This window comes from Urocampus carinirostris, chromosome 14 (genome assembly GCF_059441175.1).
Source record: "Urocampus carinirostris isolate Australia breed hairy pipefish chromosome 14, RoL_Ucar_1.0, whole genome shotgun sequence".
Classification (NCBI taxonomy): domain Eukaryota; kingdom Metazoa; phylum Chordata; class Actinopteri; order Syngnathiformes; family Syngnathidae; genus Urocampus; species Urocampus carinirostris.
In genome coordinates this window covers 19,480,044-19,507,473 of record NC_142362.1, presented here as the reverse complement: position 1 = coordinate 19,507,473, position 27,430 = coordinate 19,480,044, and the positions used below count along the sequence as shown (strand labels likewise).

At 38.3% G+C, this 27,430-nt stretch overlaps 1 protein-coding gene across 1 annotated transcript in view; it reads right to left on the bottom strand.

Annotated features, from left to right (window-relative positions):
• Positions 1–2,063: 2,063 nt before the first annotated feature.
• Positions 2,064–27,430, bottom strand: part of wars2 (tryptophanyl tRNA synthetase 2, mitochondrial) — a 32,855-nt gene continuing 7,488 nt past the window's right edge. The window contains exons 2-6 of the mRNA XM_088352828.1: positions 12,430–12,681; positions 10,036–10,116; positions 8,899–8,981; positions 5,526–5,647; positions 2,064–2,751 (exon numbers count right to left, since the gene is read on the bottom strand). Coding sequence (XP_088208954.1) covers positions 2,303–2,751; positions 5,526–5,647; positions 8,899–8,981; positions 10,036–10,116; positions 12,430–12,681 — 987 coding nt within the window. The 3' untranslated portion in view covers positions 2,064–2,302. The remainder of the gene's footprint in view (positions 2,752–5,525; positions 5,648–8,898; positions 8,982–10,035; positions 10,117–12,429; positions 12,682–27,430) is intronic.

Genomic DNA, 27,430 nt, shown 5'->3' with positions numbered 1-27,430 from the left:
GTGATGCGTTCAGGGACAATTAGTAAATCTTTTCGTATTTCGCACTAAATGTGAATCCTGTCAAGAAGTTTGACTTCCCTACTTCAAACAAGTAAACCTTGAACTCAGACAAACATTGAGTATTAGAGTATTAGTATTAAGAGTTTTATTATTAGAGTATTACAGTAGTATTAGAGTATTATTATATCATTATTATTAGTAGTAGTGGTATTATAAGAGTATTTTATTATTAGAGTATTAGTATTGAGTATTAGTATTAGAGTAATCCCAAAGTAATCCAGTAACATTACTTCAATATTATAGTGTTTGGATTACGTTACTGATGACATTTTTCAAAAGATAATCACTCAATTGGATTACATTTTAAAGTAACCCTCCCAACCCTGGATATTAGCGGTACAACAAATACAAAACAGAAGGTTTCTTGGGAACGAGTATTTTCAAGAAACTTAGTAATGACTACTAACATTCAACTGTTGCATAAACAACGGTAAAAGCTAGAAAAAATATTTTTTTCCGAATGAAAAATAATGGTTCAATCTATCTTTTTATATGTCCTATGTCTATATTCAGTCATACCTCTACTTATGAATTTAATTCGTTCCGGGAGTAGATTTGTAACCTGAAAAATTTGTAAGTAGAGGTGCCTTTTTCAATGTAAATTCGTTAATCCGTTCCAAGAAATGCAAAAGTATTTCTTTTTTTTAATAAATCATAAATAAGCATCAGAACATGAAACAAATATACGTTAAAATTACAATTGCACACAAAAAAAACTTAAAACGAGTGGCGCACAATGTTAAAAAAAGAATAAAGGATATAATAAAAATATTCTCTTACTCTTTAAATGGTCTCTTTGTTTACTGGTCCTCGGGAGTGTTTTTTGCGTCCTATTTCTTTAAGAACTGATCCAATGACGTCTGCATTTGCCAGCTTTTGACAATCCCTCGGAAATGTGCGAGGCAGACGTCATTAGTCAAAACTTTATCTGGGTGATGAAGTTCCACGTTCCAGTTCCCTTAATCCACAGAACAACCTCTTCATCTCATCCTTGGCAGGGGATTTTTTCTTCGAAATGACCGAGAGGCCTTTGGAAGGGGCCGTACATTTTAGCGCTTCCATCTGTGTAGATGTATTACGGCCATATATTTCGGCGACATCACAAATAGGCATCCCCTTTTCGTACCGTTTAATTATTTCCCGTTTTGTTGTCCAGAAAAATTATTTTCCGTTTCTTTTCTCCTTGCTACCTTTCCGACTGTCGTTCTTCGGGTCCATCGTTAATGTTTCGTATCGCTGGCATATAATAGAGTACAGTACTGTTTAGAGAGCAGGAATGGGACAGGAAGTGGACACAAAGAGGAAGTGGGCACCAAGAATAAGCGGTAAACACAAGAGCTCAAGCATACGAATTGGGTTGCCAGTGAAGGATTTTATACATTTGACTATAAAGGATTTTATACGATTGAACTCAAGTTACATTTATTGAGTGCAATGAAGATTTTCACCGAATAGGCTTAAGTTCAATGAGCAGTGAAAGTTCAGGGCACCCTGGTCGGGTAGGAAATATTGTTCACAGGAATGGTGGGAACGGGACGTGAGGCTGATAAGATAATCAGCGCATCCAGACGCGGATGAGCCCTGAAGACGGAGGCCGGCAGGCAATGTTTTCAGAAACGCTCTGCTGTTTTGAGTTTTCCAGACATCGCGGCGAGGTGGTGGGGCTCACGTGGGGTTTCATTGGCACGCCCATGGGTGGAGCCGGCACACCATCTTGCGGAAAGACGTGGGAGGAGAGGAGAAGCGAGAGGACTTGAAGAGAGGCTGCCCAAAGACTCGAGCGACACTAATTCGGCTATATTCGATGGAGTTCACTTCGTCAAATTGTTTATGAAATTAAATCTGCCCCCGTGTGAAAATGTCGGCTTTCTCTTGTTCATCGTTTCCATCAAGAAACGAGCGAGCGTAAATTGTTAGGTGAATGTAGGTTGTGTTTGGTTAATGGAAGAGTTAGGAAATTAAATATTAAAATGTGCCGTTTACCAAAGACCCGGGAAAAAAAATTGTACCTCAAGGTCATTTTTTTACACTCAGTTTCTTCGTAACCTGAAAAATTCGTATGTAGAGACGTTTGTAAGTAGAGGTACGACTGTAGCGACAAAACTCCATTTTCTGTAGTGGCAAAAATTGGCTGGTACCGGCATTGAATGAGATAAGGGGGAATTGTCAGTGGATGATGGCAACGCAAGATGGCCGTGCGCTCTCCTTCCATCCCTATAAACCGAAAAGTTTTGTCCGTCCCTCAACTCAATCCGAGCGATCGTTTGACTTGCGATAGGGTGAGCGCAGCCATTTCCCTCGCTCGGCACCGCCCCCTCTCTAGCACCGCCTCCAAGTGGGCGGGGTCGGCCCTCATTCGCAGCAACCGCTCCCTGATCGGCGCTAATCGCCCGTCGACGGCCTCGGCGACCACCGTCTTGTAGGCGGCCGTGTCGAGGCCCCGCCCCCTCGCCACCGCCTCGTCCAATGAGATGCGGGCGCAGGCGGCGTGCAAAACGACGAGGTTGGAGACGCCCAGTCGGATGTCGGGGTCGTACGTGACCTGGGATGTGAGGTCGGTGACGGCGCGACGGATCTTCAGCGAGATTTCCTCGGGAGAATCCGTCAAAAAGATGGCCGCCAAACGCTGAGGGTCCGACTTGGACATCTTGGAGGAGGGGTCTCGCAGGGATTTCACTTTGGGGGTGGAGCCTGAAAATGAAAACGCGCTGCTTCAGATCGACACGGAAAATTCAATAATCGACTGTTAATTCCGGACGATAGAGTGCTAAACTCAAACTCAAACGCATAACAGAAAAAGGATTTCAAGGACCGTCTTGATTCAGCATGACAAGAGTATGTGATCTATACTGTTCATCTAAGGGCAGAGGTGGGCAAACTACGGCCCGCAGGCCACACGCGGCGGGGCAGGCTTTTGAATCCGGCGCTCGGAACAAAAGTGGTCAAAATATCATGAGAATATTAAATAAAGTACTACTACTACTATTTTTTTGTGAGCAAACTTTGTACCCATTGTCCTTTTGTGTGTCTACAACAAAAATACTACAAAACAGAATATATCAAATTTAGTGCTTAAAAACCGGGACCACATATTTTAATTTCATTCCGAAAAGGAAAAATACTATCGAAATACTACAAAAATACTACTATCATGGTATATAAGTACTGCTACAAAAATATTACCCTCGAAAAACTACAAAAGTACAACTATAATAATATTAAAAACTACTAAAGTAATATGACAAGAATACTACTATGGAAATACTACAAAATAACTACAGAACAAATTATGAAATTTCGTGCTTAAAAATGAACCACATATTATTTTGCTTTCATTTTACAAAGAAAAAATACGATCGAAATTTTACAATCATATTATATGAGTACTACTACAGAAATATTACCCTAGAAGTACTACAAAAGTACAACTACAGTAATATTAAAAACTACTAAAGAAATCTGACAAAATACTACTATGTAAATACTACAAAATGACTACAAAACTAAATATGAAATTTAGCGCTTAAAAACGGACCACATTTTATTTTGCTTTCATTTTAAAAAGAAAAAATACGATCGAAATACTACAAAATACTACTGTCATAGTATATAAGTACTACTACAGAAAAATTACCCTAGAAATACAACAAAAGTACAACTACAGTAATATTAAAAACTACTAAATAAATATAACAAACATACTACTATGGAAATACCACAAAAAGTTTACAGAAATACTACTAAAAGTCTACTTTAGAAATACTACATAACTAATGCTTCAGTGATACTATATCACAAAAATAATACTAGAAATATTACCACCAAAATACTATGACAAAAATACTACAAAACAAAATACAATTTGGTGCTTAAAAACAGGGACCACATATTATTTTGCTTTCGTTCCAAAAAGGAAAAATATTATTGAAATACTACAAAAATACTACTATCATAGTATATAAGTACTACTACAGAAATATTACCCTAGAAATACTACAAAAGTACAACTACAGTAATATTAAAAACTACTAAAGAAATATGACAAAAATACTACTATGGAAATACTCCAAAATGAGCAAAAAACAAAATGTGAAATTTAGTGCTTACAACGGACCACATATTATTTTGCTTTCATTTCAAAAAGAAAAAATACCATCGAAATACTACAAAAATACTACTATCATAATACATGTATACTACTACAGAAATATTACAAGATAAATACTACAAAAGTACAACTACAGTAATATTAAAAACTACTAAAGAAACATGACAAAAATACTACTATGGAAATACTACAAAAAGTTTACAGAAATACTACTAAAATTCTAATTTAGAAATACTACATAACTAGTTCAGTAATGCTATATCACCAAAATAATACTAGAAATATTACCACAAAAATACTACTACAGAAGTATAATGACAGAAATACTATAAACAAAAATTACAACTACAATAATACCACAAAAATTATATTATGGAAATACTACAAAAGTAAAGCTAACGTAATAGTACAAAATCACTAAATAAATACTACAGACGGTTGGTTGATCCCTTAATCACTAGAATCGTAGGGGCACTATTTCCTATGGTGTGTCTTGGGCAAGAACAGCCTAGTGGCACCCATGCACAACACAAATTCTACTACGGAAATACTAGAGAACTACTACAAAAATACTGCGATGGGAATACAAAAAAAAAGAGAACAGTAATACTGCAAAATACTACACAAATAGTACAAAAATACTATTTTGGAAATTTTAAAAAAATACTATTGCCGAAATACTACAAAAATTAAAAAAAGTTTCCTTTGGGGGATGATTTTTGCGTTTTCTGTTTTTTTTTTGTTTTTTTTTTTAGTATTTCTTTGTCGTTTTTGGCCTTTTTCTAGTCAATTTTGAATATGTTATTGCACATGTTTTTGGTGTTTTTGTACAGTCTTTTTGGTCATAGTTTCAGACATGTTTTAGCAAATTTTCTTGGTAATTTTTGAGACTTCTTTGCTTTTTTTCTGGCCATTTTTAGACAAGTTATAGGACGTGTTTCTGGATGATATTTCGTCTTATTTTGATCATTTTTGTTCTTTTTCTGGTCATTTTTGGACATGTTTTTGCACGTTTTGTCTTTTTTTTGTCGTTTTTAGCCTTTTTAGACAATTTGGACACGTTTCCGCACATGTTTTTAAAGGATTTAAAGCAAGTGATGCGTAGCAAAATTGCTTCCCCGTGTAATTAAAAGAACAGAACAGGAAGACCCTAGTATTTGGGTCTTCTTTGAGTAACTTCAAACACGGGAAGCGACAGAAGATGCGCCCGCCAATCAATCATAAGCCCCGCCCCCTTCTGCAGCCTATTATCACCCTGTTAATGGCTTCTTTCATCGAAAGCACCGACGCCAAAGTTTACGACGAGCCAGTGTGGCAACGTGTCCTTCTAAAACCGGCCAATTGTGAAGCTACTTACTGAGGAGGGGGCGTGGCTGCGGGAAGATGGCGCGGCCACAATGCCGGTTGAAGATGCGGACCAGGTCCTGGGCCAGTTCCAAATGCTGGACCTGGTCTGAACCCACGGGGACGTGCGTGGACCTAAATACCAAAAGGGGGACAGCGTCTCAGCCGCATGTGATCCAGTCCACATCATGATAAAAACCCCATTAGGATTTGCATCATGAGTCTTTTGTCATCATGAAGGATGCTTTCTTTTTTTCTTCGGATGTCAATAACTGACAACAACCTTATTATCAACTAAAGGACTGTCTCAGAAAATTAGAATATTATGATAAAGTTCTTTATTTTCTGTAATGCAATTAAAAAAACAAAAATGTCATACATTCTGGATTCATTACACATCAACTGAACTATTTCAAGCCTTTTATTATTTGAATATTGCTGATTTTGACTTACAGCTGAAAAAAACTCAAAAATCCTATCTTAAAATATTAGAATACTTCCTCAGACCAAGTAAAAAAATAATTTTATAACAGCAAAACTAAATCAAACATTTGAAAATGTCCATTGATGCACTCAGTACTTGGTTGGGAATCCTTTTGCACGGATTACTGCATCAATCCGGCGTGGCATGGAGGCAATCAGCCTGTGGCATTGCTGAGGTGTTATTGATGCCCAGGATGCTTCGATAGCGGCCTTCAGCTCATTTGCATTTGTAGGTCTGGTGTCTTTCATCTTCTTCTTAACTATACCCCACAAATTCTCGATGGGGTTCAGGTCAGGGGAATTAGCAGGCCAATCAAGGACAGTGATGCCATGGTCAGTGCACCAGTTACTGGTGGTTTTGGCACTGTGGGCAGGTGCCAGATCATGCTGGAAAATGAAATCCTCATCTCCATAGAGCTTTTCAGCAGATGGAAGCATGTCGTGCTCTAAAATCTCTTGGTACACAGTTGCATTTACTCTGGACTTGATGAAACACAGTGGACCAACACCAGCAGCTGACATGGCTCCCCAAACCATTGCTGACTGTGGGAACTTCACACTGGATTTCAAGCAACTTGGATTTTGCTCCTCTCCAGCCTTTCTCCAGACTATGGCGCCTTGACTTCCAAATGAAATGCAAAACTTGCTTTCGTCTGAAAAGAGGACTTTGGACCACTCTGCAACTGTTCAGTGCTTCTTCTCCATAGCCCAAGTCAGACGCTTCTTCCGTTGTCTTGAGTTCAGAAGTGGCTTGACCATGGGAATACGGCTATTGTAGCCCATTTCCCGGACACGTCTGTGAACTGTGGCTTTTGATACCTGGACTCCAGCTTCAGCCCACTGTCTTTGAAGCTCCCCCAAATTCTGGAAGCGGCTCTTCTTCACAATTTTGTTAAGGCTGCGGTCATCTCTCTTGGTTGTGCAGCGTTTCCGGCCAGATTTTTCCCTTCCAACAGACTTTTTGTGGATATGCTTTGAAACTGCACTCTGTGAACAGCCTGCTCTTTGAGAAATTTCTTTTTGTGTCTTACCCTCCTGATGGAGGGTATCAATGATGGTCCTCTGGACAGCAGTCAGATCAGCAGTCTTCCCCATACTTGTGATTTAGTTTACTGAACCAAGCTGAGTGTTTTTAAGGCTCAGGAAACCCTCGCAAGGTGTTTCGAGTTAATTAGATGATTCAGGTGATTAGTTGAATAGCCTACTTGTATACTTTTTCATGATATTCTAATACTTTGAGATAGGATTTTTGAGTTTTCTTCAGCTGTAAGCCAAATTCAGCAATATTAAAATAATAAAAGGCTTGAAATAGTTCAGTTGATGTGTAATGAATCCAGAATGTATGACATTTTTGTTTTTTTAATTGCATTACAGAAAATAAAGAACTTTATCACAATATTCTAATTTTCTGAGACAGTCCTGTATTTAGGAATTTATTAAATGTTTTACCAAAATATGCCAATTATTTATGACCATCTATTCATTTTAAAACATTTTTTGCAAAGAATTTATACTAATACCAGAAACTGACAACATCCTTAATATTAAGTAATATAAATGAAATAACACCATTGATTATTTCATGCCACGAACTAAAAATGGCTTATATTATTAAAATACATTAATTCATTTATGATTTATATTGATCAATTACCCCCCCCCCAACCTATTTATTCCAAAGAATGTATACCAATAACTGACATTATATTTGTTAAGTATTAAAAACTATTTTTTGAATTGATTAGTATAATTTTATTAACTCATTTAAAGCAATTATTTATACCAGTTCACACCAAAGATTTTGACCAATACTAACAAATGACAACGCCTTGTATTATTAGGAATTATAGTTAATTTAATCACTTATTTGAAACTAATTAAAATGTATAGAATTAATTTCTTTGTTTGAATTGGTTCGGAACAAAAAAAATAATAGAAATCTTAAACATGTACTTTAAAGAAAAATAAATTGAATTTTTTTGTCTTATTTAGTTATCAGAAAGTTTTTTCTACGATATTAAAAAAGCAAAACATCTATGAATATTTAATAGGTATAAGAGCATTTTACAAATGCGCATATCGCCACCCAAAGGAATGGAGTGCTATTGCATCCCTTAAAAATTAAGCTATGACAAAATTTTGACTTGTGTTATAACGAATTTATTTTTAACAATCATGAAAAGCTAAAAAAAATACTTTAAAGAAGTAAAAATGAGTGGAAAATATATTCAAATTACACATATCACCCCTTCAGGCCTGGAGTTAGAGTGCACCACAACAAAAATGTCACAAATGTTAAAAGGAAAGGACAAAGTCCAAGTTCAGACTTTTGTCAAGATAAGTTTATTTTTAACAAATATGAAAAAATTAAAGAAAAATTGAAAATTAAAGAAATATTAATCCAATAAACAATATAGATTTTGAAAATGTGTGTTATATTTGTTAACACTTATCAAATGCTCAAAAAAGTACTTATATACTTATATAATTATATTTTGTTGACATTCACAGCATTGATAATATAATTAATTCATACGATATATTTATAATTATTTTTTGTTCAGATCAGGCTGATTTTTAGATTTTCGTGGAACTAAATATCATTAAAATATTGACAGAAATATGCACACAGGTATAAAGTATTGTCATTTTTTTCTCATTTCTTCCTATTGCCCCCTACAGGCCTGGAGTGAAAGTGCATCATTTACAAAAATTCAATTGTTTTAAAAATAAAGAGGAAAGTCCAAGATTCAACCTGTATTATAATAACTTTCTTTTGAACAGTTATAAAAAGGAGCAAAGAAGTACTTTTTGCATTCGCACATATCGCCTCCTACAGGCTTGGAGTGAAAATGGACCACCATAAGAAAAGATGTGCCAAATCTTAAAAGTAAAGCTCTTACTTATAAAGGAGAATATCCGCAGCCTGCAGGACGGGATAGGTATAAAGGCCCACGCTGCCTTCGTTTTTAGAGTTACTCTTCATCTGGAAACACAGAAAGATTGAATAAGTCTAGGATTGCGGAAGCTTGTTTTTTTTTGTTTCTTTATTTCTTTTTTGGCTGCAGCGCCTCTTCGGGACCGATGGAGGCGGCAGGGGGCCGGGAAATGACGGCCATTAAGAGCGCAGAAAGCAATAAAACAGAACAAAACCAGGGCGGAAGAAGCCAGAATCAAATATGATACGAAAGAAGAAGAAAAGAAGAAAAGATGGACCACTTGAAAAAAAAATAAAAACAAATCCATCACTGAATGTCACTGGATTGTTTCCTGCAACCGCAAACGAGTGCTACAAAACACAGAGAAACTCAGAGACAAGTTGCAACATTATGCTTTTCATTTGTTTTGCTGAGGATTTTGCAGAGAAAAAAAGAAACAAGGGAGAAATATACAAAAAAGGGGGGAAAGAAAGAGAGGGAAGAAAAAAAGGAAAAATGGAAAAAATAAGATAAAAGAAGAAAATAAGAAAAGGAAAAAAAATCAAGGAAAAAATGAGGATAAGAAAGAGAAGAGAAGGAAAAAGGCAGACAAGAAAAAAAGAAGAAGAAAAAGGAAAAAAGGAAAAACCAGAAAAAGATAAAGGGAAAAAAGAATAGAAAAAGGAGAAAAAAGAAAGCGAAAAAAGGGAATGAAAAGAAAAAAAGGAAAAGAACAATAGGAAAAAATAAAGTAAAGTAGGAAGAGGAAAAAGAAGAAAAAGGAAGAAAAAAGGAAAGAAAAAAGGTGCGGAAAAAGAGAATTTAGAAGAAAGCAAGAAAAAATAAGGCAAAAGGCAAAAACAAAAAAGAAAAAGAAGAAAGCAAGAAAAAAGACAAGAAAAAAAAACAGAAAAAAAGAAAAAAGAACAAAGGAAAAAATTGAAGGGAAAAAAAACAAAGAAAAAAGACCCGAGAAAAGAGATGAAAGGAGAATTAATACAGAAAAGAGACAGAACAAAAGAACAAGGAAAAATAGGAAGTAAAAATAGAGAGGGTGTAAAAGACAGAAAAGAAAAAGGAAAAGAGGAGAAAGGAGGAAAAAAAAGAAGAAAATGTAGGTACCTTCCACTGTGGCAAGTGTCGAAGGCGAGGCATGCTGGTCATGCATCCCAGAATCCAGGCCAGTTCAGCGTGCTCGGGCACCTGCCGGATTGCAAAAGTCATCACGCCTTGGCAAGCGAAAATACCAAAATGTGTGACGGAGAATTTTCAAAGCCATTTCTCCAGTACACGGTCTTAGTCTCTTTACCGGTCTTCTTGAGCGTCACGCATAGCGGGCAATAACGCTTCACATGACAGGGCCATACAAACTAATACCAACTGCCGTTAGTCACGACGGAAGAGGAAATGCAATGGCAATGTGGCGCCGTTTTCTGGCAGACGTGATTTTCTTTTTCGTTTAATGCATATTTTATCACGCGCCAGACTGCCAGGAAACATAGCAACAATTTCAAGCATTTACAAGCACTTCACCCAAAATTCAAGCAATTTTCAATCTTTGAAAACACAGGATTAAAATCAAAGCATTTTTAAGGATTTCAAGCACCTGAATGCTGTATTGATTAGCTATGGATGTTTTAATCCACTGTCATGTCTTTCCCCCCTGCATCCACCTGCTCCTCCACTGTACCAGCTCAAGTCAAGTCATTTAGAATGATATTTAATCATATGCATGTACTGTATGCTTCACTTAAGTAGTACCCCTCTATAAACCATGTTGTTGTCTGGGGTTTGGAGTTAATTAGCATTGGTCTCAAACACCCGCCATACAGCAATTTCACTTTGCAATCCTCATTTTAGAAGCGATCCATATCCTACATATCCCGGGGGTCTAATGTTAAAATCATTTCTTAAAGGAGGAGCTAGCATCTCCTCCCACATGGCCCAATTAAAGTTTATGGCGGCCTGGCTGCGCTAACATCCTCTCTCTGCGGCCAATCGGGACTTGGGTCGAGACCCAAAGAGGGTAGGGCGCTTGCAGACCGTGAGAAGAAAAAAAAAACTTCATAAAAAAAAAATATATATATATCCTACCTTGCCCTTAACAGAGTATCTGTTTCAGGATTAGTTTGCTAAGTATTTATTCCTGTTCACCCTAAAAAAATAATAAGTTTAGGTGCGAGTTATAGTAGTATTTGGCCGTATTTATGCAATGATTGGTCAAAAATACACTGGATGCAATGGGAATTGAGCCTGGGTTGCGGCAGTGAGTGTCAGATTCTATCCAGTAGAAGACACACGGAAAGGCTTTCGGTGATATCTCATTTTCACACTATTTTTATTCATGGTACCAGATACAAACGATTCAGAGAGGAGAAAACAGTAAGTCGTCCTGAAAGATATCAAAGGCAAAAAAACACAAAAAGCGAAACAACTCTTTGATGTATTTGATGATGAATCGGACTGAGTGTTGTTGGATCAATAAACGGGCTTAATCATGGCTGCAAGTTTTCATCAACATTTGTCACCTAGAATTGAAGAACAGAATTTATTTTCATGGTCTCATGTGAAATGCACAATGAAATTAATAAGCGTTTCTGGTACTGTGAATCAAAATAGTGTGGTGATCATATAAATGTAATGCTTTTTCATATGTCATCTATAACAGTGTTCTCAACTGCTGGGTTGTGACCTAAAAGCGGGACATATTTTTGGTGGGTCAAACAAAAGGTCAATTACATTCCTTAAAGGGACAGTTTATAATATTTAGTGCCTCCTAATGGTGCAAAAAAACTTGTATTCAGCATTTTATTTGAACACCATGCAAAAATACCTGAACAACCATACCAATGTTAATTTTTATAAAAAATCATAGGTCGAGAAATTTTTACTTCTTTTACAGAGTGGAGTCCCTACCTAAAGGTAAACACCATGATCGTCTGGCATCTTGCCGCTAAGCTGTACTCTGTGGCACTGGTTTTCGTCTGCATTATACAGTAGAGTGCCATCCAGTGGTCAAATACTACACACTGGGGCTTTAACAAGAGATGGTGATAATGCCTCGCTTGATCTCTTCTTTCTGTTCAGTCAATAGGCGCTGTGCCAATTGTGTTTGAGAGGGACCAAATCTCATTTCATTGTGATTTTGTTGGTTATATTTCCCTTTTCTGTCCATAATAATGGCTGCCAAGAAAGTCAGCTTTCACTGGTTTACCCCTGCCGCATCATACGGGGGTCCAAAAATGTGTGTGTGTGTTTTTTTTTTTTTGCTATTCATTTCCCTTTTATTTTCTATGTTATTGTATGTGTGTGTCTTGCTCTAACCCCTCTTGGGGGATATGACCAAGGTAGATAGATAGATAGATAAAGAAAGTCAGGGGGAAAGAAAACGTGGAAAATAGTGACAACAGCAATTGGGTCAAAGAAGGAAATGATTGCATGCGACCGCAAAGTTTGAGCTGACAAAAAAATTAAACCAAATTTTATCCCAATTATATACACGGATAAATAGGGTACCTGCGATTGCTGAAAGAGTATGGCCTTGTCCGGGTCGATGCCGACAGCTAGCAGGCTAGCTACCATGTCCAGGATGTTTTTCCTGAGGACTTTGGGGTCTTGCGATTGCGTGATAGCGTGCAGGTCCACTACACTATAAAGAACCGATGGGTACTGCTCTTGAAGCTCCGCCCACTTCTCCAGGGCCCCCAGGAAGTTGCCCAGGTGGGGGACGCCTGTGGGCTGGATGCCCGAAAACACTCGGGAAGTTACCTGCAACACATGCAAAGCTAAACGTTAGCATAAGACAAAGGAGCTATACAGTGCTAATGCTATGTAGCTAAAGCTAAGTTTTGGTTTTGCTAGTTTTTTGGGCAACTTAGCTATTGATTTTTTCGTAATGCCTCCATTGACCAACTGAGAAAAATAACCTTTAGCATTAGCCTAGAGCTATAAAATGCTAATGTTACCTAACATACAAAGATCTCAATTTTGTGATGCCGGCTCCAGTGGCCAAATAACAAAGCTCACAACAAATTCAACTAAGAAAGAAAAGCTAACTTTTATTTTTAGCCAGGAAGCTGTACAATGCTAATACTATGTAGCTAAAGCTAAGTTAGCCAAAAATGTCTGTATTTTGTAATGATGCCTCTAGTCTCCAACTAAGAAAACTATACAATATATAAAGCTATACAAGGCTAACACTACATAGCTAAAGCTAAGTTAACCAAGTAGCTCTCAATTTTGTCATGCTGACTCCTGTGGCCAAGTAAGAAAGCCAACTATAAATTCAACTAAAAGCTAACCTTTACCATTAGACAAAAAATATATAAATAGCTAATGCTTCATTGCTGAAGGTAAGTTGACCAAAAAGGTTTAGATTGTTAAAAGCTGGCCCCAGTGGCTTACTAAGAAAGCAGATGACAAATTCCACTACAAGACCTAACGTTTAGCATTAGCTACAGAGCTACAATGTCAGCATGCCAACATAGCTAGCATGTCAGTGCGCAAATGTAGCTAGCAGGTCAACGCACTGCTGTACCAAGCACATTGCACGCTAACATAGCTAGCATGTTTGTAAGCTGAGATAGCTAACATGTTGGCGCACTAATGCATCTAGTCTGTCGGCGCACCAACTAGCCTGTTAGCTCGCTGACGTACTTAGCATGTTGGCACAATGACGTAACTAGTGTATTAGGCCGCTGACATACCACAGTTGTCATGCCGGCTCCAGTGGCCAACTAAGAAAGCTAACCTTTAGCATTAGCAAGGGAGCTATAAAGCTAAGTTGTTCAAGGTCTAGATTACTGGCTCAAGGGGTGGCCAACCAAGACTACAAATTCATCTAAGAAAGCTAAACATTAGCATTAGCCCGAGAGCTAAACAGTGCTAATGCTACAAAGCCAAAGCCAAATTCCTTAAGAAGATATTGATTTTGTCATGCTGGCTCCGGGAACCAACTAAAAAGTCAGACTACAAATTCAACTAAGAAAGCTAACCCTTAGCATAAGCTACACAATGCCAATGCTACATAGCTAAGGCTAGGTTGCTACAGAAGGTCTCTATTTGGTCATTCTGGCTCCAGGAGCAAACTGAGAAAAAAACTTCACGTTTATGTTGGCTTGCAAGGTGTTGCTGGACGTTATTTGCAGGGCGTAAACACGAGCGCTAGCTAGCTAGCAAGATTCCCAGGCGTCAATTTGACACTTGTTGCCGCTTTCGCACATTTCCACTTTTTTTTTTTAGCATGTTTATAGTCGCCACTGGAACGGGAAGCATCAAACTGAATACAAAAACATGAAGTGTCAACACAGAGTTAACATTATGACTTGAATTTCTTTTAAATTTTAGGAAGATTAAATCCGATTTTTAATCATTTCCAATGACTGTTTGTTCTGCAGCATGTCTTTTTAGCTTATAAAATAATGTGAGTTTATGTTGAAATGTTATCAAAAGTGGTAAAACGCTTAAGCAGACTTTGGAATACAAGTTATTAGTTGTTTTATAATACATCTTTTTATTAAGCCAGGTAAAACAGGAGTAGTCTTTAGTTTTTAATGAAAATATTAATAAATACTATCCGTGATGTAAGCAAAAAATAGCAAGTTACAGGACCTAAACCAACATCGTATTGTATATTGCTTTTTCCGTAATTCCTTGCTCTCTGGTATCCCTGTGCATTTATGGATCGATTTAAAGTCGCAATTAATAGTTTTTTTCTTGACTTAGGGCCCGGTCACACAGCCGTTTGCGTCTGTATCGCGGGTAAAATGTTGCGATTTTTTTTTTTGCCCGTGGTTGCCCGCGATGGAAAATGCGCAAAATTGGCCAACCCGCTGTTCATCGGTGGTATGCCCGCAAAACAGACGCCGGCGACTGTTCCGCTTCCTCATCGCGTCATTTCCGCGTCATTTCCGCGTGTGGACCACGGGTATAAAAGCTGCCGAGCCGGTGTTGTGCTAAGAAATGCATCCCTGCCGAGATTTGCATCCCCTGGCTACTATAACCACTTTGACCTGGTTTTATCTCACTTTTATATCACTTTTCAGGAATGTAATAGCGGACATATAACCAAAACCACTTCGTCTTGCATTTGTTGGGAATGTAATACAACTTAAACCTTTCCGTCTTTGTATTTGTTGTGAATGTAATCGAACGGTAATGCACACGGTATATAAATCACTTTTGAGCAGGTAACATGTTTATTTTGCCCTTTTCTATTCAAATCGCTCGTATTGAAACTGTTATGCACTCTACCATAAAGCTTATTTCAGCATAATAAGCTTTATGGTAGAGTGCATAACAGTTCTCAAAAGTGATTTATATACGGTGTGCATTACCGTTCGATTACATTCACAACAAATACAAAGACAGAATGGTTTAAATTGTATACATTGAGTCCCCATTCATTTCCCTAATTTGGACCACTTTTTCCACATCTAAAAAATATGATAAATATCCATCTATTATCTGAACCGCTTATCCTCAGTAGGGCAACGGGGGTGGTGGAGCCCATCCCAGCTATCTTCAGGCAGTGGGCAGGGGAAACCCTGAACTGGTTGCCAGCCAATCACAGGGCACACAGAGACAGACAACTCACTCGCTAATTCACACCTAGGGACAATTTGGACCGGCCAATTAACCTGATACGCAAGTTTTTGGAATGTGGGAGGAAACCGGAGTGCCCGCAGGAAACTCACACAAGCACAGGTAGAACATGCAAACTCCACACAGGAGGTTCGATGTCATGACCTCAGAACTGTGCCGCACACGCGCTAACCACTGCCCCACCGTGCTGCCTATGATATATTATATATATTATATATTTTAAATAGAACGTTTACCTCCTCTCAATTGCAATAATTATAATTCCTTACTCTCTGGATTCTCTGTGCATTTCAGGATCATATGCTCAGATTAGGTGCTGTAACCGTTTTTCCCCCAATCCGGACCTTTTTCCCCATGTCTTAAAAATCAAAGTAATATATTTATTTTTTATATATAAGCTCGTCTCTCCTCATTGTAATTCCTTGTTCTCCGGATTACCTGTGCGTTTCAGGCTTAATTTTGAGTTGCAATTTCGAGTTTTTCCTCACACCAGACCCCTTTTTTTTCACCCGATATTTTTTGGGTGGCACGTCAAGAAAACCGGCATCACTTTCAATCAAATTTCCCGACCGGTCTTGACCCAAAAGCCGTCGGCGCTGAAACGCTGTCAGGAAGTTAGCGCTTATGTCATTAGCCGTAATGGTGTGGAGCCTCTCTGGGGTAGTCGGGGTCCATTTGGGGCCGGGCCGGGACCCCGAGTCTGGCTAATACGTGTTCTCACCGTCGGCTGACACGTCACTCCCCCCCTCGAGGGAAGCCATTAGCCACGCAGACATGCTAATAGCGTCATTTGAGCCAATCAAGTGTCAAAAAGAGTCAACGCCGGCCGACAAGCAGCCGGCGAGGAAGGAAGGCGGGCTGGGGGGGAGGAATAAGTAAATCAGCCGCCCGCCCGACGACAGGCCGGACAGCCAACGTTGTACGGCAATTAATTTTTATGACGGATGCCGCAACGCTAGCGCAACAGTCATAAAAGGTGATACGCTTTTAAATCACGACGGGCGGTGGAGCTCCACGCATCAGTCGCTGAAATGGATGGGATTTCTTGTGAAATATTTAAAACGTGGAATAAAATACCATATTTATGTATAACGCAACCTCGTGTATAACGTGCACAGGAATTATTTTTATTAGAAATTGGTAAAAAAAAATGTATTTCCAACTTTTCTTTGCAGTTGGATAAAACAGGAACCAAACCCGGGTCGCACGATAAGTGCACAGAATTCTAACCACTGGACCAGTGGTATGGCCAAATTCAAGAACTTTTTGAACACTCTCAAAGCCAATTTTTCAATTTCTTAGTATCTTTACCTGTCCTTTTTGGCGCAACTCGTAGGGGACGATAACGCTTTACATGACAAGGCCATACAAACTAATGCCAGCAGCTGTTAGTCACGAGGACAGAAGCAATGCAATGGCAAAGCAAAGCTACCAGATAAGGCGTCATTTTTAATCATACTGATTTCTATTTTTTTAATGTGTGGTCTATCGAGCCAGACTCCTAGGAAACATGGCAGCAATTTCTAGCATTTACAAGCAAGTCACGCAAAATTCAAGCACTTTTTAAACACTCTCAAAACCAACTTTTCAATTTCTCAGGTACCCGGCATCTGGGTCTATTTACCCGTCCTTTTTGGCACAACTCGTAGGGGACGATGATTCACATGACAAGGCCATACAAACTAATGCCAGCTGCCGTTCGACACATGGAAAGAAGAAATGCAATCGCAAAGCAAAGCTACCAGAGATGGTGTGTCGCGTCATTTTTAATCATACCGATTTATATTCTTTTAATGTGTGGTCTATCGAGCCAGACTCCTAGGAAACATGGCAGCAATTTCTAGCATTTACAAGCAATTCACGCAAAATTTAAGCACTTTTTAAACCATGAAATTACAATATTAAAATTAAGGCATTTAAGGATTTCAAACACCTGTACTAACCCTGAAAAAAGCAATACATTTTATCTCAGTTATACCACTATTTTTAGTCAAAATACCAGAGATGAGTGTTAATTTTGTTGTGTCCTTCACATGTTACAATGACAAAATATTATTGTACTATGACTAATGACAGTGTGAGATAAAACCCAATGTGGTTCAGTGGATAAAGTCCCAAAGAGTAACATTTGACCACAAGATAGCACAGAGTTGTCTTGTACAAGCGAGGGCCAGTGAAACATGACATACCGTGGTGGCAAGATGCCGGACAAACGTGGCGCCGACTGAAGTGAGGATTCCACAGTATAAAAGGAGTACAAATTTGAAGATACGCGTAATACACTATAATAAACTGAAGAGAATGAATTGACTTTAATTCAATTAGACTTTTAATCGCGAGATTCGGTCTCAATAAGAGTAACAGGACACCCTTGGGATACACCGACCCTGCTTTGTGACGCTTTCAATTTACAGTGTGGAATAGGATTTTTTTCCCACTCAATACATAAACAACATTATTTAACTCGCCCAAAAATGTGATGAACTTCATCTCTGAGATTCAAAAAGATGACAACCATGGAAATGAAGCTGGAGATCAAAAATTAATTTAAAACTTTTTTCATTCATTTTCATTGAATCATATGCACGTGTATTAGACATAAGTGGTACTTACTATGTACTATTCTGTTATTTGAATGTTTTTTTTTTTATAACTTTTTATTTCTCACACAAATTTTGACACAAACACAAAACATATACACTTGACACACCCATAAATAACAGAAGGAACAACAGGAAAAAAAAAAGAAATAAAATAAAAATTTGAATGTTTTTATCTGTGGTACAACATGTTTGGAGCTAATTAGCATCAGTTTAGAGGCAATTTACCTTTTCATTCGGGGGAGGTTTTTCAAATGACATTGTGGTGTAAGTTTTTTTTTCGGCCGCTCTTTACACTATTTACCCCACTAAAAGACATCAACAACATCATTTTACGCGCTTTCTAAGATGCCAGTCTGTAATTTGTCCACATTATATAAAACGCTGGTCCGCTATTGGTTTGTGACATGGCATCATGAAGATGCTGATATGCTACACAACCTCCCAAAATGCCTTTCTCCATCACCGTTTACTTCAGAATCTAGTGAAGACTGCAATTGTGTGTGATACCATTCTATATTCTTTGTCCTTTTTTTATTGGCTATGGGTCACAAGACTAGCAAATGGAGGTCGACGGATTATCAGGCGGGCTTATTATCGGCACAGATATTATGGAATTTGATGGAAATCGGTATCAGCATTTTTATTTATTTGACGGGCGATTTAATATATTTGAAACTGGGTTAGGCTCAGATGCAGCCAAGCCTCTCTATCCCACTTGCCAAACTTCCGTCTAAGACGCTACCCACACCATGCCTTCTGATTGGCTAAGTGACCGGGGGAAGAGCCACTGAAGCAGGAAGAATAACGATAGACCAAACAGCGTCAGTTCTGCTAACTCCTGAGTCCCGGCATGCCTTAGAATCAAGACCGCTGAAAATACTGAGATTTTAAAAATTCCGTGGTAGAAAAGCGTATGTGTGATTAAGACATAGCGTAACAAAAGTGTATTTAACTTGTTTTAGGGCAGCACGTTCAGGTGGAGACTAATATATTAGCTCTTATCATAACATTACTTCGTCAATCAAGCGTGTGTGTTTGTGATTGAGAGAGAGCGTGAAAAGCACGCCGAAGTAGAAGGCTGAGTGAATAATTTATTTACAGTAAAAAGTTTGAGTTATTAAAGTTTTTAATTTACCTTTATACGAATTGCGGCTCAGCCTAATTTTATTTTCTGCACTGTTAGTTTTTGGTTTAAGTGTAAGAGTAGTCAAGTTAGTTGTGTTGACATTCTAATTTATTATAAGATTTATTTGAATCTAGAACAAATTTTTTTGCGTTATTAAAACTTCTTTTCCCAATTTTTGTGCGTTTACAGCAAATGAATATATCAAACATCAGTTCCTCTAAATACTAACAATTCCTATCAGCCTTGAATGCCCCTTGATGCTAAAGGGGATATGCAAAAACATAACCATGGAAATGAAGCTTAACATAGTGACATGTTATTTTCGAAATACGTATTAAACTGTTAGCCTTTTGCGCTAATCAATAACCAAAAAGTAACTTGACGTTTCAGAGTAATTTTCTGCATGATTTCCTGAAATTTAAATCGATATTGCGATGTGACGTAGTGCGATTGTGTAATCGCAAGACACTGCGTTATTTTTTCAAGAAATTATACTTTCATGTTTGTCGCAGTTCAGGTTCCAACGGCGACAGACAATCACACGTGTGAGCAAAGAGCAACTGTAACAACGCTCCCCAGAAGAGGGCGCTGTTTTCTGAAGGTTAAAGCTCGTAAATATGGTTAAGTAATCACAAAAACACAAAACTAGCTCCAAAAATTCACTTTTAATTTGAAATAAAAAAAATCGCATCGAAACAGCAATACCGGTCTGAAAAATCGCAATTAAGATTTATTCCAAAATCGTGTGGCACACGTCTGAAGTTAGTTCTCCAGTTTGGTCACAACGAAGAGTAAAAGAAAAAGCAAGTGCCATTTCAGATGCGATTTTACAATGGATATGCTAGCATTCCAGGATTTGTCAGTGAAATCAAAGACCCCATCTGCCGGGTCGCTTCAAATTTGTCAATGCGGTCGGGCAAGCAAATCCTGGAGCGGGACTTGAAAGGCGCTTTTGGTAAGACCGCAAGATCTTGCGCAAGAAGTGGAAACGTTGGCTAGCTAGCTAGCTAGCTGGCACGGCCGCGCTCTCATGTATCGGATTTATCCGGCATTCTTAGGCGTCGATGTCATTTTGTTGTGGCTGATTAATTCAACATTTTCTCGCCGGCGATGCGGCGTGCGCTCTGTTGTTTCACAGAGAGGAAAACCTTGCGAGTGTTGAGTGCTAGCATACCACTTGGAACTGTTCAACGTTAGCAAGGTTTGCCCTTTGTTCGTTCATAACACAACCAATGTTTTTTTTCTTATGGAGATGTGAAATCAATTAAAAACCTAAATGTATCCTACTATGCCTAAATATATGGCATCAATGCAATTTCTTATAATATTTATGCATTCTCTAATTTATTTTTTTGTTTATTTCGTAGTTTGTGTATTTTTTCAATTATTGCGGTATTTTTTTTATCTGTATTTTGTCATTTATTTTGTAGTGTATTTTGTCATGTGTGTTGTCATTTATTTGAACCATTTTTATGTTTCAGTATTGCTTTTGTCATGAATGTTGTCATTCTTTATTTTGTTATGTTTTTGTTGTTATTTTGTCGTTTATTTTGGCATGTATATTGTCATTTATTCTAAACATTTTGTCATTTTTACATTTCAATATTTATTTTGTCATGTATTTTTTTCATGTATTTTGTCGTTGTACACTGTCATTATTTGTCGTAATTTTGTCCCAATTACAATAACCCAAACGAGAGGGGATAAAAACTTCATACAAAACTATTACACATTTATTATGGAAAGGTCTGAATTGGGAGAAAATACACTAGAAAATACACTAGAAAATACACGACAAAATAAAATAGACGGGAAAATATATGACGAAGGACACAACAAATTAGACAACAAAATACTGAAATAGATAGATGACAAAATACACTACAAAATAAATGACAAAGTACACGACAATGTACACCACAAAGTACATGACGGAGTACCAAAAAATAAATACATGACCAAATACATGACAAAATCCTAAAATAAATCAATGACAAAATACACGACAAAATAAAATAAATGGCAAAATACATCACAAAGTACACGCCAAAATACACGACAAAATACAATAAAAGATACCGAGACAAATAAATGAGAAAATACGCAACAAAATACACCAAAATACACGACAAATAGATGAATTACAAAATACACGGCAAAATAAATGACAAAGTACACGACAATGTACACAACAAAATGCGTGACAAAGTACATGACAAAGTACCACAAAATAAATAAATGACAAAGTACACGCCAAAATACTGAAATAATCACATGACGAAATAGACGCCATAATACAGAAATAGATAAATGACAAAATACACGACAAAATAAAACAAACAACAACCTACATGACGAAGTTCACGACCAAATAGACAACAAAATACACGACAAAACACTGAAATATATAAATGACAAAGTACACGAAAAAGTACACAACACAATACCAAATTAGATATATTACAAAATACACGACAAAGTACATGACAAATAGATGAATTACAAAATACACAACAAAATACATGAAAAGATACCAAAAAAAATGAGAAAATATGCGACAAAAAACACAACAAAGTACACAACAAATGGATGAATTACAAAACACGCAACAGAATACATGAAAAGATACCAAAATAAATGAGAAAATATTCAGAATTCGATATACTTCATTGTCATTCTTGTACACGTGTATACAGAACGAAAAATCGATACATCTGACCCGCACAGTTTCCTTGAATGTACAAATATAAGTAAAATGTTATATTTAGTTAGAGTATTGAAGTACTAATAATATACTAAATAATTATAGCTATGTATAGTATTATACAGTAGTGCAAAGAGTGCAAGAGGAGCAGCTAACCAGATGTGCAAAATGGGCAGTCAGGTAAACAAGTCACTACACAATAACAATAACACTGGAGTACGATAGTGCAGAGGAGAACAGATGTGCAAAGGAGTGGCGACACGAAAGCTAAAAATGTTATATGCGACAAAGTACACGACAAATAGATGAATTACAAAATACATAACAAAATACATGAAAAGATACCAAAATAAACGAGAAAATACGCGAGAAAACAACTGACGAAATGGGGCTGACAACATTAAGGAATAAAATGGTGCAAACATGGCCACAACCCAAAACAGACAAGGAACCGTCATCAGTGGAGAAAACTGTCCAGAGTTGTGCCCTCAATGATGCCTCGCCAACCCAGGGGGTTAAGGGATTCCTCAACCGTGAAATGACAAAATACCCAAATCAATAACAACATGCATGGACAACTAAAACATTGCATTGACGTCCTATCTATTATTACTTTCTTTCTTGAAGAATATGATCACGTCCATTTCTTTCTTTCTCCATCTGTCAGGATCGCTCCTTCCAATTTTCCTCGCTGCCGTTTTTTCAAGAGCGAAACAATTCCTCGGTGCCGTGTTTGCACTTGACCTCGAAAAGACGGATGGCTATTCCGGGAAAAGTTGTGCGCGCTAGCTAACGCGACCTTGGCCTCCGTCAAAGCGTGTAATGTTTTCAACATATGGCGCCCGCGCAAGAGGAAATCTTTCGTCACCTTTGAGAAAACCTAGCGCTGCTGCTGCTGTTAAAACATGAAGAGCGCGATGCTAGCCGTCGCGGATAAATTTTTAGCTTTCGTGTCTGATTGATTTGCCAAATGGGAGGAGTCAGCCCCGGAGACGCTGGCAAATTATCGGCAAACTTTAAGAACGGTCATTTTAAAGTGTGTGTAAAAAAAAAAAAAGATTCACCATAAGGATGTACTGGCCGACGCCATCTTCTGGCGGAAATCATCATTGCAGCTCCTTTTGTTGCCCGTGAAAGTACATGAAATCCTGTGACTCTTCCTTTTTCATTTTTTCGGGGGGTTTGGGTTGGCATATAGACTGTATTTGAAACATTTCTTTTATTTAACCGTTTTCACCCTAGAATAAGATTTAACTTTGAGCATACGCGTGGAATCACTCTCCTATCCCCCACATCTTCCCGCCTCTTCTCCTCTCGTCTAATGCGGTCTGTTGTCCTAACACTGTTGATAAAAATGGGATAAAAGCTGCTAGGAGCAGTGACAAATATATATATACATAGAGGCTCTTTGAACTCAGCTGGGCATAGACTTTTTACTTTAAATTTTTTTAAGCAGACCTGAAATTACGAACCCCACTTTTAACGCTAGGATTTCAAATAGCAGTGTCTGAAATAACGTCTGCCCGGACGCCCGGGGCGTGCATCTTTTAATTCGGGCGTACAACTTACGCAACATCTCTGCCCGGATGGCCGACAACTTTTTCAAGAAAGAAAAAAAAATGCGTTTTTATTGTTTCCGAATCAAAAGTTTGCTTTATTCCGATTTCGAAATCTTCGTTCAGTTTGGAAATTTCGGTTTGTTGGGCAATTTGCATACTCGGCAGCCTATCAGAAGCCAGCATCGAATAACTTCGTGCTTCCGGACTTTCCCGAACGTTATAAGGTGGGTCCGGAGCGTTATAAGGTCGTGCATTTGCATATCATTTTCCAAAATAGACGCACAGAGAACACAAGAAAAATGGAGAAGTGGTTAGGAATCAAGCTAAAACCTCAGCCCCAGAAGAAAGATTCAAAAGAAGCCAACAAAATTGACGACGCTACAAAACGTAAACATACATTTAAAGCATTTTGGAAAGAGGGGTTCACGTGGCTTGTAGCAGACGACGCAACGCAAACATTGCATGAATGAAGATGAGTAAATACAGGTACATACTGATGGCAGATGGAAAACAGCGATGTCATATACATACAATGAATGTTATATGTAGATTTATAATAAACTTAAATTCAAAGTGTTGTTCTGTTATATATTCTGATTATCAATCCTTAATATTTTGCAACAATGTTTTTTTTTTTTTTTTTTAGGATTAGTCATCCTATTGTGTTCCAAGTTGTGAAAAATGGGGCAGGCAATTTTATGGCTGGGCAGGCCACTTTTCAGAGTTGTCTGCCCTGGTGTCCGGTAACTTTTTGTCATGAGTTTCAGGCACTGGCTATAGTAAGGGAAATGCTTTAAAAAGGGGCTAAAAGAACATCCTATTCCACGTCATATCTTGAAAACACAGTAAGGCAGGGTCGCCGTATCCCGGGGGGTTTCTTTACCAGCAGTTCAATCAAATCCATCAAAATAATCACGCGGCCCGTGGAGTTTCTGTGGAAGAGCATTCCAGGTTCCTTTTGGTCTGCGGCGTGTTCTCACCTCGGACCAAAACACACAAAGTCTTGGATTTTGGTTAACAGGTTTTGGACTTAGATGGCATCTTGGATAGGGAGCGGAGAGCCGTCAAGGTGAATTAACATCGCTATTAAAAAGGGGTGGGGGCTGGTTCCAGGATGGAAAGGAAACACTGGACCTTCTGTTTGGGGATGCTCAGCGGGAGAGTCTTGCAGGAGGGGGTTTTGGAGGGATTCCTTCCGTCCTTCCATCTGCAGGTCTGTCGGCCCTTGGCAGAGATCTGAAGCCCCGGTCCACCTACAAAGACCCGATGGTGGTTCGTAACTGGGGGGCCCGAGGGGGGCCAAAGAGGGGGCTAAAAGGGGGGCCGGCGGACTTGTTGAAATTGGCCCCGGCTTCCTCGGTGTAAAATGTCCCGGCTGCCGTCGGACGTTGCGGAACAGAGTCGCCATTTATAACATTAACGACTCTGCTGGAAACCAGTCCGTGGCCATCATCACCATTCTAGATCTTTCTTATCGTTAACTTTTCCAAATAAGTGCATCTTGGACATTAAACGAACAGGAAGTTTTGACGGAAGAATCCATTTTGAGTCGTTTACAGGTGTGGTACAACTTTTTTTAAAACATTGAGGAGAAAAAAGGGCCTTTCGATATAAGATTAAGTGGATGTCTCTTGTATGGAAAAACCAAGATTAGGTTTTAGAGCCTTACTCTGAAGTTGGAATGTGAATTCAATGACATCACCTTACCCTATTTTCTCATTATGACTCGGGGACCACATGGTAGGAAAAAGACTCTCAGGGGGGACCAAACAAGTAAATGAATGGCATTAAAAGTTTGCTGGAGGGTTGTGGGTCTTTTCGGAGGCTCACAATTAAATTATGATTAAGGAATATAAGATTTGATTGTAAACAATTGTTGAAGGTTGTTTTGAACTCAATATTTTTTCTTCTCTTAGATTCAAATCTCTTGTAGTGTTTATCAACGGTGCATTTGTGAAAAAAAGTCAATTTAATCAATTGGAAAGTGAAAAATAGAAAAAAGACACTTATTTAAATGATTATTTTAGGAACTTAAAAGTTTTCTGCTTCTTTATTTTCTGTGTGAAAAATGTTGTTTACCCGAATATGTTAGAATTTATATCTGTTTTAGAAAGTTTCTTTAAACTTTTGCAAAGACAATAAGGTGATTTAATTTGAGTATTTTTTGTATTGAGTTGAACGGCACACCCGTGACTTTCATTTAAAGAAAAATAACTTCAGGGTGGGTTTTCTCAATGTTCTCTGTTAGAGTAATGGTAGCCAGAAAATACAGCTTAGGGAGCGGCTCATTTTTCTCTTGTGCTTCTCTTAGCATTGTCCCATGGGCCACATAAAACGATAAGGCAGGCGACATTTGGCCCACAGGCCATGAGTTAGACACGTGAATGAGAAATGAGATGTTTTTTCAGCCTCTCTGAAGAGCATTTGTTCCACTATACAGCAACAAAAAATGTTTTTGCAGCACAAAAAAAGTTGATAAGTTATGTTGCTAAAATGCCTGTCCGCATTGGTTGACGTCATATCAAATCCTGGTCTGCTATTGGCATCGTAAAGATACTGATATGCTATTGGCTGACCTATAACAATGTCCTTCTCTTAAATCAGATAATATTGTTCGTTTTGTAAAGACTTCACTAGTTAGTGCGATAAAATATAGTATTTTTGTCCTGTTTTTTTATTGGCTATGGGTTCCAAGGCTTGCAGTAATGCTAACAGGTAAAAATAATACCCATGGAAATGAAGTTTGCAATGAACTAGAAATACAAAGATGGCACACAAAGTTGAATAAATCAAAGACATTCTTAGGGCATGACAATCCTCGCAAGTGGTTAAATCTGCCCCCCCCCTGCATCCACCCGCTATTCCACCGTACCAGCTCAAGTCACGTCACACTAAAGCACCATTTTCTTGCTAAATGGACCCTAACCTGAAAAGTGTGACTCAGCTTTCAACGGAATACTAGCGTCCTACATTTTCCTCAAGTGCCTTGATGCCAGGAGTTTCAAAAGAAAACATCTCGCGTTTTTTTCCCAGATTTCAGCACGTGTTTTTCAGTTTCGACCCCCACCATTTGATTAAATCTGCGGCGCAACTCCGGGACAGGAGAGATTGATGAGGTCCCTGTGAGTTTCACGCTGCGGCGGGAAGAGAAACGGTGCCGTGAGGCAGGGGCACGCCGTGGGGTCCCCCGCCCTGATTAATGGGGGCCAGGGGCCCTTCAAAAAGGGCTCCAAGAATAACTTGGACAGAGGCCGCAGACTTCAAGACAGCCGGGGAGGGGTAGGAAACCTTAATCCGCCTCATTAGGAAGTCGGGCTTTAACGAGCGTTTCCACTTTACCACTAAACTTGACCGATGCGACCCATCGAGCGATGGGTCGCAGTTAGCAATTAGCCAGGGGGGGTTAGCGGGACATATGAGACCTTTAACGAGTTTATTTAGCAATGTTTGTGGACTTTTTGGACAGAGTTAGCAAATGCTAACATTAGAAAAGTAAGTTTGGCGCTGGACTGGCAATCAGGAAAAAAATCATCATTAACATAAAGCAAGGGCCAGCTAACGGGGAACTTTATAGTCTTTGGTGGACAAATGCAACTATAGTGTTAGTGCTGCTAGCGCCTATTGAATTTTCTTTAGTACATCTGAGGATTGATTTTTTTTGGAACAAGTTAGCAAATGCTAAACTGTAAAATTTCTGTAGTAGGATAACATGTGTGCGATTAAGCGATAGCGTAAAATGTGTAGTTAACTTCTGAAGCACGTCTAGATAGACTCTGATATGTTGGCACTTATAACAGTAGTTGGTCAATCAAGCTTGTGTGACTGTGATTGAGCGAGATCTTAAGAAAGCGTGTTAAAGTGGAAGGCTGTGTGATTAGCTGTTACCATAACATTAGTTTATTAATTTGGCTTTAAATCAAGA